We start from the raw sequence: 14861 nt of genomic DNA, 5'->3' as shown, positions 1-14861 counted from the left end.
ATAAGAAAGTACATTGATTTCCCAGAGTGCTGAAGCCTTTGCAAACTTTTCAGATATCCATTGCAATAGATACCTGTAGACACTGTGAAATGGAAGCATAAGACTTGTTCACGGAGAAAGAAGTGCTTTTCTGCTTCTATGGAAAGAAGGCACTATCCCAGCTGAATGTCCATGCACCAAGAGCAATACAAAGAACTTGCTTTATTACATACATCTTCTTATCTATGATTTTGCATAAGTTTTTTTCTCCATGGCATTGGGCCTGTATTGCACAGTAAGGTAAACTCAATCTGTTTCCAGCAAGCAGCCAGCCAGATTTTAGGGGACAAAGCTATTTACATCTTTGGTATATTTGATTTGAACCTGAAAAGTTTACCTTTTCAATTTCATTTTCATGTTAAAAACAAAACCATTTTATCTCCACATTTGCCAGACCCCCTGTTGAAAGTAATTTGCTAAAGGGTGTTTGCATTTTTTAAAAGGAATAGAAAACTATCAACATAAAGCATTTCAGATCTAGTGAAAGATTTTGTTACTGAACAAAATGAGGGAAATGGGCAAAAACTTGCACATAAATACACACATGTACATTATATGACCAAAAAAGCAATTATGTGTACAGCCTTATACGTGCATCACAAGGAGAAGGCAGGGAGAAGACAATTCACCTGGCTCCATTCCTTGCCCCTCTGAGATCTCTAATCTGGTTACTGATGCCCCAGGCACTTGTTATATGTATCCAAGAAGCAAGCAAACGTGCTTCAGGCAGCAATAAGTTCCATGAAGCATGGCTCCTGCCAGCAGGTCTGCAGCAATGGAGCGGAGAGTCAGTGCCTCCAGCTACAGAATACTGGTTGCTTCAGTGGGTTTCTGCTCATCATCTGCGGGACTGGCTATCCTACAAGACGAGGTGCTGGAGCAGAAGTCTAGGTGCCCAGAAGCAACATGTCCTTAAGACAACTACTAGACTAGTTTAAGCTTGGGCTTAGCACAGCTAACTGACTTGACTGTGTTGTTCTGCTTTACATGGAAAAGCTACATATCTACTGAACCAGAGAGAATAAGAAGGTATATCTATCATTTCCCTGCCTTGCATTTTCAAATGCTTAGTGACAAGTAGAGTGGAATGAGGACACTATCTTCAGTTGTGACCCTAGTAATACAATCCTCAGGTGCTGCTGTGATGGCAGCTCTATACTCCATTGTCTGTCCTTGTGAAATTTGATAAAAACTACCCAAGTCATTAACTCTATATTCTACATGTATATTTTTACTGCTGTTATTCAAACTCTATTCAGAAACTAGGAACAAGTTCTTACCACTGTTCTGCAGTATATTTTTAGCTGTGATTTTGAAATTGTGAAAGACTGAGGGAAGGGCAGGGAGAAAATGAAATGCAAAATCAACAGGATGCTGGTTATTAGCTTTCACAGTCCATTCTATACCCTTTGTAAGCTACATGAATGCCTCAAGTTTTCTTCAAATACTATTTTCCCAATTTTGAAACTGACTAATTCAAGTATTTATTGGCAAAGGCCAATCCCTTCCTTATGCTATCTATAAGGGTGGCTCACTGACTAGTCAGGAGTGCTATTCATGTTTCTTCATGATTGTCTATATATCTTTTTCAGTGTAAACTAGAGAGACAGTAAGTGTGCTTCAGTCCAATTTCTTTTACACTGCTCTTGAAATAAGAACTGAAAAGCACTTGGAGAAATGCACTGAAAGGCAGCAGCTTCACTAAAGTACTGCTGTTTTTGTAATTACATACTGTAATGCTCTCCCATGATTTAGAACAGCCTTAGATGTCAACAGAATATATATTTTTTCCATTTAGCAGTTCAAGCCAATAAGTCTGAATACGGGACTCAAGGAAAGTACTCTAAACATCCCACAAACACCTAGGAAGCTGTATCTGAAATTAGCTAGCAACCTTCCAAAGCAGTATACATTCATTATGCACTGTCTACACGTTCACATGAAAACTCCTGGATAAAATCAAACACAGAGTTTTGCATTTATGTAATACACCTTATACATTTATGTAATACACCTTGAAATAATAATGTGAATGAAAGATTCACTCCACACTGAGCAGCTCAGAGTTATCTGATTCACCTAGCATATTCTGATATACAATCCTTGTACAAGAAACCAATCCCCCTGTCTCCACAATGTGCAGAACAGTGGTAACAAACAAAAAACAGGTACCTACCTGAGTGATGTCCATTCCAGAGTCGCAGCTCAATGGCTGGGTTGATGTGAGGCCATTGGAACCTATAATTGTTGTGATCACACCATTCTCATCGATTTTCCGAATCATGGTACCATCAACAAAATAAATAAATCCATGCTTATCTATAGTGATACCTACAAGAAAGGAAAGGGTGGAAAAAAAAGAAGTGTTAGCATTGACATTTTCCAGATTAAAGAAATATTTCCACTCCTTCTAAGGCTCTGAAAATCAGATGATTAAAATAAGTACAACTCAGTTTTTTTCTACCTATTACTTATTTGAGGCTTACACAAATGGTATACCAGACATCAGACTGCCTATGACTCACAGAAAAAGAAGGAAGATATAAGGAAGAAACAGAACAAATAAGCACATGCTTTTCTTGTCATGTATATAACATTAAATAATGCTCATCAGCTTCATGGCCTTCATCACAGAGCAGGACAAGATCAGCTTTTCGAAAAGCTTATCTTGCACTTGGTTTTTCTTCATTTTCCACTTTCCCAATTCTCATGCAGAAGCAATTTTTTGTATTACTCATTGTGTGACTTCCTGGAGCATCTGAGCAAGTAGGAAGCACTCACAGAAAGGAAGAATGTCTTTTTCAGTATGGGGGCTATACATACCGATGGTACAAAATGGGCTCTGCTTACCAGGAGGAAGGAATACCTGCACTGCAGAATGTACTGCAGCATGGTATTGCCCAAAGCACAAGGTCACCTACTGGAACCAGTCTCATGGCAAGAGTGGCTCCAGCAAGAGCTGGCGCTGCTGGGTCTGCATTAGCTCTAGCACATCTACATTGCAAAGGAGAGCTGGACCCTGAAACAAACACGAGGACACTGCAGAGTCCACGGTCTTCTATATTTCCATATTTTCTGTATTTCACTGGGGAAACTCAAGCACAGAGTGCTTGCCCCTGTGTCACAACCCATGCCTGACCCTGGTCTATCCTAGAATAATAGTTTTTCCTCATTTCTTTCTGCATTCAATATTTGTCAGATGTCTCTATATAGTGTGAAATATATGTAAGATCTTTCTTCCCTGAAATGTTGAAAATAGCTAGAAGAGCACTTCTATTCATGTTAGGTTTGTGAAATCTTTTCTACTGAACTCGCTCAATTTCTTGCTTTAAACTACTTCATAATTTCCCATTTAAAGTTGCATAACTTTGCAATTATAGCAGCTGCTGTGCACAGCCAAGCTATTTTAATAATGAATTTATGTTCTGCTGCACAGAAATGAAAGGCAGAGGACTTGAACAGATGGTTTGGACAGTGGCTTGTATGGTTCTTGATTTTTGTCCCCTGCATTTAGCACAAATGAAAGCTGCATGTTCTCTGAGTTTACAAAATACTTGTCTACCTGCCAGCATAGGATATCATGCAGCAATTCCACACATAAGGAAAGAAAATTAAAAAATAACTTTTCCCCCCATCTCCTAGTCCCACACAGTCTCTTTTCTCCCATACCGGGTAGACTGATAGCCCAGGTTTCATGACCTGCTCTTTGGTTTGTATATGTGTAAATGAGAAGGGTTATGTTCACCTCCTTCTACCACAGTGTGGGGCCACAGAGCAGGTGAAGCTGGGGGTCCTTGGGTATCATCTTTTGCTGAGGCACTCTGCATACCTGAGATCCTTCCTGGGCTCTGCACTGCTCTCATCAGTATTGCATGGTGAAGTTAAAGTATGCCAATGGATTAGAAAATGAAAAAGCTGTTAGGAAATCATGTTAGAATTTCTTCTTGGATGTGGGAAGATCTCTTCAGATCCAGCCCCTTAACTCTTACAGCTTTCTTCAAGTCTCTTCAATGATCTTTCTGAAGAAAGGGGAGAAAAAAAGCCTCACTGTGGTATGGATGGTGTGTGAACACAGCCATGATTGTTGGAGGTGTTTTTAGCCTTTCTGATAATGCCTTGTGGAGCTGTATCAGTTGGTATATCAGACAGAGAAAGATGAGCTGAGACTTGCTTAGCTTTTCACCATAGCTCAAGCTTTGAAGTGAGAAATCTGATGAGGGTGGGACCTACAACACAGCTGCTGTGCCTTGGGGCCTGCCTCTGTATGGGCAACAAGGAGCAGTACTGCTCACCTGGGTTGGATCCATGTCATGGATAACCAAGGCCAGGATCCATCATCAGGGCAAGTGCATCTTGTTTTACGCAATTTCCCTGCAAGCAGATGGCTCAGTTGGCTGCAAACCAGCCATTATGTAAAAGTCAGAAATTATGCAGCAATGAAACAAAGCTACTCAGCTGCGTTGTTGAATGGATTTCAAACACTGACTACACAAGAAAACCAAAGATCTTTTAGCAATAACAACACACATTTTACTTTCCAGCTACGGTAGAAAGGCAGTCTATCTGCAGGGGAAGCATATATGCCAGTGTGGCATAAACAAGCCCATGTCTTCAGCATTTGAGCAGAAGATGATATACACCCTGTACTGCCTAGTTAGCTAACTTTCTTCAAGTACTAGCATATAGATATTCAACAGCAGACCTGTGCTCACTCCTATATATGAAAATAATGTGACTTTGCCTTTTTGAAAAAATTACTTATGCATTTAAAATGTGTTGAGAAAAGCCCTGTGTAAGTCTTCCATTAGAAAAGAAAATGCAGGTTTGTGACTCAACTGCTCCGGTTTATTCATTGTTACAGCTGGATTCATTAATGTTCCTGATCACATCTTATGTGACCCTTCACTTAATCCACACTCCAAGAGCTTATTTTAATCCTTTTCTGATGTACAGTGTAGTGTCTAATCACTGAGGAACTTCTAGAGGATCCATGCATACGCTGTGTGTAACAATTTGCTCTGGGTGTAAGAGTTGTCACTGCTCACTCTGTGAGTGGGAATGGTCATTCTTAGGTGTTGCTCTGCTTTGCCATTTAAATTCTGTTAACAAGCATTCAGCAATGGAGTGCTGCTGGTGTGATCACATGGCTATGAAGCACCATCACTAAAAAAGATAGCAGCAGAAGTTTTGCACTTTCTGTTTTCCGCACAGAATAGTACTTGAATGGGCTCGTTACAGCCACGACATACATAGAAGGCTGACTGTTCTATCTCCTATTATGTGCTCCGAGGAGTGATTTTGGTAGAGAGTTATTTCTCCTGACAGATCTTAGCGTGCATACATATGCTATTGAAAATGCAAATAACACTTTGAAAGTTAACTGATCACTTCTGTGTGTAGTTCCCATAGGTATAAATTCAAAATACATATGAATGTTATAGATCTGACCTTTACTTTCACTCTTGAAACTTGGCCTTGCATCGTTAATGGAGCAAAATTCACAGTGGAATTATAATTAAATTGGAAAATACAGATTAAAATTAATACAGCCAGTTCCCAGTTAAGACAGAGTCTTTCTGCCGTATGTCATAGACCACAGTTGTGTTTTAAGAAACTTCCTCGGAACAATCCTTTTCAGAATGCAGCAGTGAACAACAGCTAGAGATACATACTACCTTCTTCTAAATATTTACACTTTTTTTGCTCAGCTAAAAACTTTGCAAATGATCATTTCACATTGAAAACTTCCAATTAAGCTTCTGGAGAGTTTATACATGAACATCTAAAACCACTGGCGAGGACTGATAAAAGAGAATGCCACCTTCAGCCAGAGAAAAATTGTATTTAGAAGAAACTTGTGATTCTCATAAAACTTTTAATAGGAAGAAGTGAATCAAATTGGTTAATTACCATTTTATGGTTGGTAAAAGGGCAAATTACATGCCATCTATTTCTAAACTTCTAAATGTCTCCGGTGCTTTTAATTAAAGCTGCCATCTAGAAACTACTAAAGCAATTTTATGCAATTAGTTATTTATATGTTACCATAATACACCACTCAAAATATGATCCAAGTGATTTGCAGTCTGGTACTTTGTGATCTTTGTCATCTTTACTTCATTACTGTCTTAGTACTAGCGGCAAAATTAACAATTCTTTGTCAGCTGGAACATGACTTCAATACTTGCACTTCACTGTTGTTCTCTTTGGAGATGTGGAACAGCAAAGCTGAAGCAAACAGCATTTTTAACTACTGACTCCAGAATGCCCTGCTTCTAGTCAATGACATGATGGCTGGGGTCATGCTTACTGCTGACAGTGGTTAGCATAAAGATGAACAACTTATTTCCCCCAAAAAGTTCACTTAGATTCTACAGGCCTCTGAAATCATAAGTAAACAAGGCTGCCAAAGAAAAATAATGCATTTTGCTGAATCAAAAATGGCATGAGATGAATTTTTTCACTTCTGATGTGCATATGATTATTTCAAGCTGCAACTTGGTTTATTCTTTACAAGCTGCTGCTGAAACATTCTGCTTTTCTTTTTGAACTGCATGGAAGGTTTCAGAAGCTCCTATGAATTTATAAAATGGTAAAGACTGAGATTAACTATGAAGATTCCTATGAAGGAATCATGAAAAAGCATATTAGGAATTTGGTCTGCATCCTTTTGGAGCAAAGAGGAATCTCCAGCTGAGCAGGATCAGGTCCTAAATGGCCTATTGTGACTTGACAAATGTAAAGGTTTAATCTGAGCAGTTGTTCTTGCAGCTTTATTTACTTTAGCAAGAAGTGCTGCAGATGGTGAGCAAGAAGACTGATTATTTCAGGATGTAAGCTACTGGAGTGAACACATTTTCAAGACTACGATTCTTTTAGTAGTATTTTCTTACTAAAATAACTTCAAGCAAAACGCATAAAACTAAGCTGCAGAACTGATTTTTAATTTAAGCTTCCATTCGTGTTGCACGGTCTTGTGCCTGATTGGAATGCTCATTTTTATGCATGGGCTTTAAAACTTAGTCAGGCCTTCTACGTTTCCCTGATGCCTGCTTTGAGGTCACCACAGCCACAGTGGGGTTGCTGCACTATATTCAGGTAGGCTGAATCCAGAGTGCAGGTCTCAATTTCTTCTGCAGCAGTGACTCTCCACATAGCTTGCACAGATGTAACCACCTATCTTCCAGTCCCAAAGTCTGGTTTGGACCCAGCAGTCAAAAACCATGCACTGCAGACACATGTATGGTAGATTCTTTGGTTTTAGTGCTTGGGTTTCCAAATGCTGTAAAGTCATTTCGGTAACTTATAGTTCAGTCACTGGAGGGACTTGCTGGTTCAACATAAGTTACTTAGTTTGCTCTCCCATGCTAGTTGTCCTGAGTGCACATCCTGAGACTGTCTCAAAACACACAGTAATTCAAATCAGATGTTAATCTAACTCACTTTTCTTGGTATACTGATGTGAAAACACTATCTCAGCAAAAAACTGGTAACTTGATTGTCTCAGTCTCTCTTGGCCTCTGCCAATTAACACTGCAAAGTCAAACCTATTTACATGTGAAAAGCTCACTGGTTTCAGAGGGTTATCTACTGCCTTTGATACAGAAATTGCCTTCGCAGTGTTAAGTAGACAACTCTTCGGTATTGCTATTAATTTTAGTGCTTACTGTTCCAAAATTTAGTGACTAATCTAGTAAAATCAGGATGCTATTCCTTAGTGTCCTATTATAAATATTACTCAGGACAGTTTAAATGTTCCAGCGTTGGTGACTAGATATGCCATAAATACTTCTAAATAAAAAAATAACCCAAGCTACCAAACAGAATTCCCACCCCAAAATTAAAATGTGTTGCTTAGTAAAGTTCAGGATATTAGAATTGAGTCAGTGATTAATATCTTGTGTAGTTACTACTTCATTTTCAATATCTTTTTGTGTAATAAATGTGTTCGGCTTGTCACATATCTTACTTTATGTCCCCACCTTGTACCATTTCACATTTTGCTTAAGTACTTGGTCATCTATTACATGACTCATTAGTCTGAGTTCTATACAGAATTAAAGAAAGTTGCAGTAAAAATAATATATTGAAGTTGAAGTTTCAACTACATCACCCATGCATGTTTAAAAACATCTTTCAAAGTCAGCTCCACCACACAATTGTGCAAGATTAATGTTCGAAAGGCCCCATCTTTAGTTCTTCATAGAGAAGTAGGAAGAGACTGAATTAAGCCCCACATGTTTGTCAGCTGAGAAATGAAAGCTGAAGAAAGATCAAATAATCACTGACTAGTGTGACCATGATGTTTTACTGGCTGACACTCAGTTCCTGGTCACTTGGCAGTCAGCCATGCCAGACAATTAGAAACAAAGGTCACAGAAGGCCTTGAGTTGTTAAATAATTATTCAGGACTCTCCAAAAGTGAACTGAAAACCAGAACAACAAAGAAAACACCCCACCTCTGTGCTCACCGGAGCAGAAAAACCTGAATCCAAAACAAATAAAATATTATTTTTAGCAATATTCCTTCAAAGAAGTAAATAAGTCTATGAATTTCCACTCACTTCCATAATTCTGAAGGTGTTACCAAACAGGATTAAATTTCACATCATTCAGAGCAAACATAAGGCAGATGATAGACTAAACAGAGCCAGAAGGAAGTTCTCCTACACCAGCCTAATAATAAATGTACATCTTGTCTTGTCACGTAATGTATTCAAATATACTTAATATCCTTTTCTATTACTTTGTCTTTATCTGCGTGATGACGTACACATTTTTGGACTATAAAAAATCTCACAGATGATGAAAAATTAAAGTAAATCACTTGGTTCTGTGGCTGAACACTGCATAACATTATGTTGCTTTTTGTTCAAATATCTTTAAATGTGGAAAAGATGCTGCTGAATCTCTGGGCTCACCAACACCTCTGCCAACGTGTCCTATCTTCTAGAAACAATACTTACAATTACATTTTGAATGTAATTTTAGTGGAAAAGTGACATCTTCTAACTTAATAATGATTCCATTGACAAACAAAATGAATGACCCCAAATATTCATTAAATGATGCTTAGCTATGTAAATTTTTCAGTTTTTCTTTTCACAAGCCCTAATAGGTGGGCACCTGGCAAGTATTTTCTATTGCTTTCAAGATTTTTCAATGTCTTAGTGTACTGGAAAACAAGGACATGCACTTAAGAGGCCATCGTGATAATATACAGCTAACAGTTTGCACTGTGCTGGTGACTGTGGGTTGACGTTATGTTGTCCCCTGCACAACAAGGGGAATGTGACACTCCATAATTACTTCAAATTGAAATATAAAACCCAGAGCACAGAAAATGAAATAGAAAACAGAGAAAACAATTTCAATTTAAGCTGACATAGTTTAGATGTGTTTATCAACTGGGAGACATTACCTGAATTTGCCAATGTCTGCTTATGGTTAATTTTTCAGTTTTTGCTGTCTGCCCCAGCACTCATGTATTGTACTTTTTATTCCTCTTACTGTCTCTATGACTAGAACCTGTTGAGGAAAATAGCTATGCATGCATATTTTTATAAGTAGATATATTACAAATTTTCACCAAGATACTGCCCCAGCAAGAAGGTACAATGAAACAATGAATTGTATTGTCATTAGATATAATCAATTGTAACCAACAACAATACATTGATTATTTTCCTGCTAAAGGATGCGAAAACCTTTCTTCTCAACTATTTTTAGAATTGATTCATAGCATTAATTAGCTGCCAGAAGATTAACATTTATTTGTTCTCGTCTCACACTTAACTTCCATCATTAAAGACATGTTGAAGTTGCTCTATCTATAATTAAAATGTGTCACTTGCTAAGCCTTAAAACAGGATTATTTGCTTGCCCTAGAAATGTTTGTCTGTACATACATTCTAATTTCCTACTGATACACAGCCTTCCTTTCATTAGCTCAAGAAAAATAATTCCTCAGAGCTAGTCATTAGGAGCAGCGGTGTGCTACAGGGGGAGCTTGCTAAAAGCCTGCTTAGAGGCTCTGCCATCGGAGCCTGCTGCTTATCCTCTGTTCCAGGGATCTCAGCAGGAGTTGAGGTTGATCAGCTTGTTTAGACGACCAAATCCAGACCCTCTATCTCAATTCTAATGTAAACTGCAGTTTTAATGTACTTTGTGAGGTGATTAATTATGCCACTAGTGGGGATTCAAGGCATCAGGTGCATTTTGCCTGTGACAACACAGAATGTACTCTGAAAGAATGGCTGCAGCAAAATGCCCACTTCACTTGGAGCAGGTGAGAGGCTCCTGTTTTGGAAAGTGCATCTCATGGGGAAGGACAAACTGGATTACTCAGTACATTTGATCCTACTGTCTGTTTCTCTTAAAATGCCCTGACTTGAAATGTATAGGTAAGCCCCACTAACCAGTCACCTGAATGTATAAAAACCAAACCAAAACAAAAACCAAACAACATTACTATTTTCTTAGAAGTAAAATATAATTAAATACTGCCACTCTGCAATAGAAAGGTACTTACTTAAGTAGGAGTGCAACAAACAAGGAAGGAGTACGTAGAATGACAGAACCATGGGATGTGGGATGTGGGTTTCTTAAAGAAGGAAGGCACCTTAAAGAGCACCTAAATCTAACTGTGCCATAAGTGGCAGGGACATTTCTCACTAGATCAGGCTGCCCAAAGCCCCACCAACCTGGCCTTGAAAAATTCTAGGGATAGGGTACCCAAAAAGTATCTGGAATAAACGTTCCAATGAATCACCTCTCCCATAGCAAATTATTTGTCTGGAAGTAATGCCTTCTCTTTATTTCCATTGAAACTACAACAGATATAAAGTGTATAATATCACTAGTTGATAAAGCAAATTCTCAGCTACAAAGCAGTCTTTTTTTCCAACAGCCACCACCGTTATCTGTGCATTTCCACCAGTGATGTACAGAAGCCTACATGCTATGCTCATAACTGGAAGTGTCCCACTCTCACTGTCATCACTGCTAAAACCACCACCCAGACCTCTCTGCATTCACATCCACTGTTCCGTCTCTATCAGCATTCAGCAAGTATTGATGAATGTCAATGGGTTCCATTTATTTCTGCATGGAAAAATTCAATACCACAGTTTTGTTTAATATACCCTTCTATGTCAGATGCCAGTCTGCCTTTGCTTCTATACCACCGACATTCACCTCTGATATTGCTGAATGTAGGGAAATAACAGCTGACCACCACATACTTCAAAGATGTTCTTTTCTTACCTCTTGGGCTGTTGAGAGATGCCTCTGATGCCTTCCCACCATCTCCACAGTGACTCTGGTCAAATGGGAGGCACTGATCACCTGTTCCTGCCACCACATCCACGTTTTTGGCCAGGTCCTTTGTTTCAATGAGTGATTTTGCTTTGTAAACTCTTCTGGTATTGGTATCTGACAAGTAAAGGGATTCTGATACTGGATCAACAGCCAAGTAATATTTATGTGCGGGACTTGTACTAGAAAAGAAGAACAACAAAATTATTAGTTTTTTTCTTATTAATTTTTGTTCACGGTAGCCTAACGTTTGCACACTTCTATTTAATTCTGCTTCAAATTAGAGATGAGAATTATAAGCGAGACCTGCAATCATACTGCTCATCCAAGCACCACTTTAGAAGCAGGAATCAGTAGCAACTGTAGAGCCTGCCCATCCTGGTTGGGGTCAGACAGTGAGCTTTATCCACAGTGATACTGCTGGTGTTGCTGTGGCCATGAGGACCAAGAGAACTGGTGTAAAGCTAATTGAAGTGACTTCAGCTTACTTAATAAATATTACTTTCAAAAGCCAGGTCATTTTTTCCTATACCTTTTCTGTTTTAGTACTTTTAGCACTGAAAACACATTTGACTTGCAGCAAAGCGAATCACAGATTGCTCTGCATAGGTACTACTACTCTCTCTTGGTTATTTTTATCTGTTTCTAAACCTTACGAAATATGAAGGTATAAAATATGGCACCTTAATTCATGCCGACTGTATTGTCAGGAGCGAGGCAGAAGGCCAAGCACTGTCAGCACAACTAGGCATGAATTAATGCATCATAATTCATGCACCAAAGTGCCTTATTGAGCTTATAAAAAGCTATTTAAAAAAATATTTACATATGCTAATTAAATTGTGAGGATTATAAATTCCAATCAGAAAAACTAGGCTTCATCTTACTATCAAGTACAACTTCTTGCTTCTTTTTGAGAGCAAAGTTAATTTCCTGCTTGAAGAAATTGCCTGTGCTCATGGCACACCACACTGGTGTCCTAAACCCAGTGAGACTGTGCTGTAGTGCTGATGATAAAACAGACCCTGGATGGGTGTAGATCCTTCAGACTGCTCATACCATTACTGAAAATGGAGGAGCTGGGCAGAAGCAGAGTGGTGACCAAAAATTGGTGTGGTGTTCAGGTCTCAGGTAGTATTTTTATTGCTGTTCAGTTTTGCCTAAGGAGGTGATTGCTGACTGCTGCCTGTATGAGAGAAATGGTGCTCTTGTCACTCTTTATGCAGCTGTTCTATATCTCTTAGGGATTGCTATGTAGATTAGAAGTCTGCCAAATCTCTATCTTAATAAAATGCCACTAACACCTAGGATTTCTGCAACTAAGTTAAGAAATGAGCTCTCTCAGTTTTGTCAGTTTGTTCATAGTGGCTTTGTCAGTGTGCTTTGCCTAGCCCAGTTTTCTGTGCCACGACAAATCAGGACAGAAAGAATCCAGACAAAACAGAACTGAAGAACTGGTAGAGATCCCAGGACAGCTACATAATGTCTGAAATGACGCTGACTTACTTTACTATACAGATTCTGGGTTGCTGTATCCTCTTTAAAAATGAAGCTTTTGCTTGGCTGATGCAGACACCAAGCTTTATTAATCATCTGTTAGACAGCACTGCCTCAGCAAACAATGTTGCAAAAAAATGTAAAAATACTCAACGTATCTATTATTTTAGCATTCTGACTACTCTATATATTGCTAAGAAGCCCCTAAAAGACAATCAGTTGGAATCTCTATATGATTTATTAGCAATTAGGCCAATGCTGTAACTGTGATAAATGTGATGGAGCTTGGTCCTATTCCATTTCTCATTTTCCGTTCAAAAAGGGGCAGAAACTACTCAACACCTTTGAGGACTGAGACACTGGCTAGACTAGCTTAATGCTGACCTTAGTCATAAGCTTCTACAAAAGATAGAAAGGGGAATCAGAAGGAATGAGACATTCCCAAAACTGGGGAACAGATGTGAAACCCAGTCTTAGGAAAAGTGGGGAATGGGAGACAACCAAGGTAACATGAAAAATGAGTAACCGGATGTGAGCTAAAGGTAGTTAATCTTGAATTACACATCATCATTATGATGAAATTATTTGTTAAAAACATTTGAGAATCGTTTGTACTCTCAGGAGTGAGCTCAGAAGAGCCTGGCCAGCTAAAAAATGACTTTTTAATAAAATACCGCTGACAAAAAATTGCAAGGAGAATTCTAGATGTTAAATAAACATATTCTCCATCATGTAGAAACTGCAGAGAGCCAGGAGTCATTATATGTCCTCCTTGTAGACACATTTTATATCATCCCTGTCATTACATTTAATAGGCCGGCTGTTAGAAAACTCTTGATGTTATCTATGCTCAAAGTCTTGAATACTAAAATGTTTAAATTTAAAGAATATTAGCAAAAAATAGAATAAAATCAAACACTCCTTATCTTTGCAAGAGTTTGCAGTCAAATCTAAACCCAAGCTTATTTAAATTAGTCTATCAAAAGTGACATAAAATAGCCTAGGATTCATGATTAATTTTTCCAGAACAAGAATAGATTATATCCTGTAATACAGTTCATCCCTGTAGCCTCAAAGCCCGGTTTTCATTTGACCAGTTACCAAACACCTTGGTTAGACATTAAAACTTTGATGACAAAGTTCAGAAAACTGAACAGGATTAATATTTTTTAAATAGTCAAAACCAAGGACTGTCTCTTTGTCTCCTAGTCTCCCAGCACTACCCTTTTTTACATGGTATTTTTCTTTGTTATGGTAAAAACTTATTTTTCTCTCCTGTTGTGCAGAATAGTGATCGTGTGGAGGACTTGGATTTTAAGCCTTTTCCTTCTTGGACTGTCACAAGGCTCTGACAAAATTCAGTTATTTCTCCCAGGTACGCGGATATCACAGAAATCTCCAAGACAAGAACGACCCTGTAGTCATCCTCACCATGGCCATTAAAGCCTGAACAGAACAGCATACACTGGGACTGACAAGTGCTCCTCCATAACCTCAAGGACTACAATAACTTCAATTTACTTCTTCAGATCTTCCTCAGATTTCACTTGGACAGGATATGGATAGAGGTAATTATTATTCTAATTAATAGGGCTGTGGTACTTGTGCATTCTCACAACTTGATTTAATTAAGGCTTAAGCTCTTCTCAGAAAAAAACCGAAAAACAAGTTCTAATGAGAAGGTATTTAAAAAACTCTACTTTCCAAAGAAAACCACAAATTAAAAACCTGATTGAAGGTCTGAATGCACTATAGAATAAGTACATTCCATTTACTTCTTTTCATTAGTGTACGAAGATACTGATCAGTTTAGCATAAATGCAAATGGAAATGACCCTTCAGCTGAAATATAAAAACCTTGCAGTTGTATGCTAGGAATTATTCATTTTTATTAACCTTTCATTGTAAAATATATGAAATATGACATCATCTACAAGCAGGCTGAGAAATAATCTATAGTATTCAATAGCATTCTAGTGGCTACATCAATTAATTCTGACCAGTGCTTT

General features: G+C 38.3%; 1 protein-coding gene across 1 annotated transcript in view; it reads right to left on the bottom strand.

Moving 5' to 3' along the window:
* TENM1 (teneurin transmembrane protein 1) overlaps window positions 1-14861 on the bottom strand; it is a 292567-nt gene that overhangs the window by 38471 nt on the left and 239235 nt on the right. The window contains 2 exon segments of the mRNA XM_015860820.2: window positions 2216-2370; window positions 11305-11537. Of these exon segments, the coding sequence (XP_015716306.1) occupies window positions 2216-2370; window positions 11305-11537 (388 nt within the window).

This window comes from Coturnix japonica, chromosome 4 (genome assembly GCF_001577835.2).
Source record: "Coturnix japonica isolate 7356 chromosome 4, Coturnix japonica 2.1, whole genome shotgun sequence".
NCBI classification, from domain to species: Eukaryota; Metazoa; Chordata; class Aves; order Galliformes; family Phasianidae; genus Coturnix; species Coturnix japonica.
The sequence above is the reverse complement of the archived record's forward strand: the minus strand, read 5'-3'. Positions and strand labels throughout refer to the sequence as shown.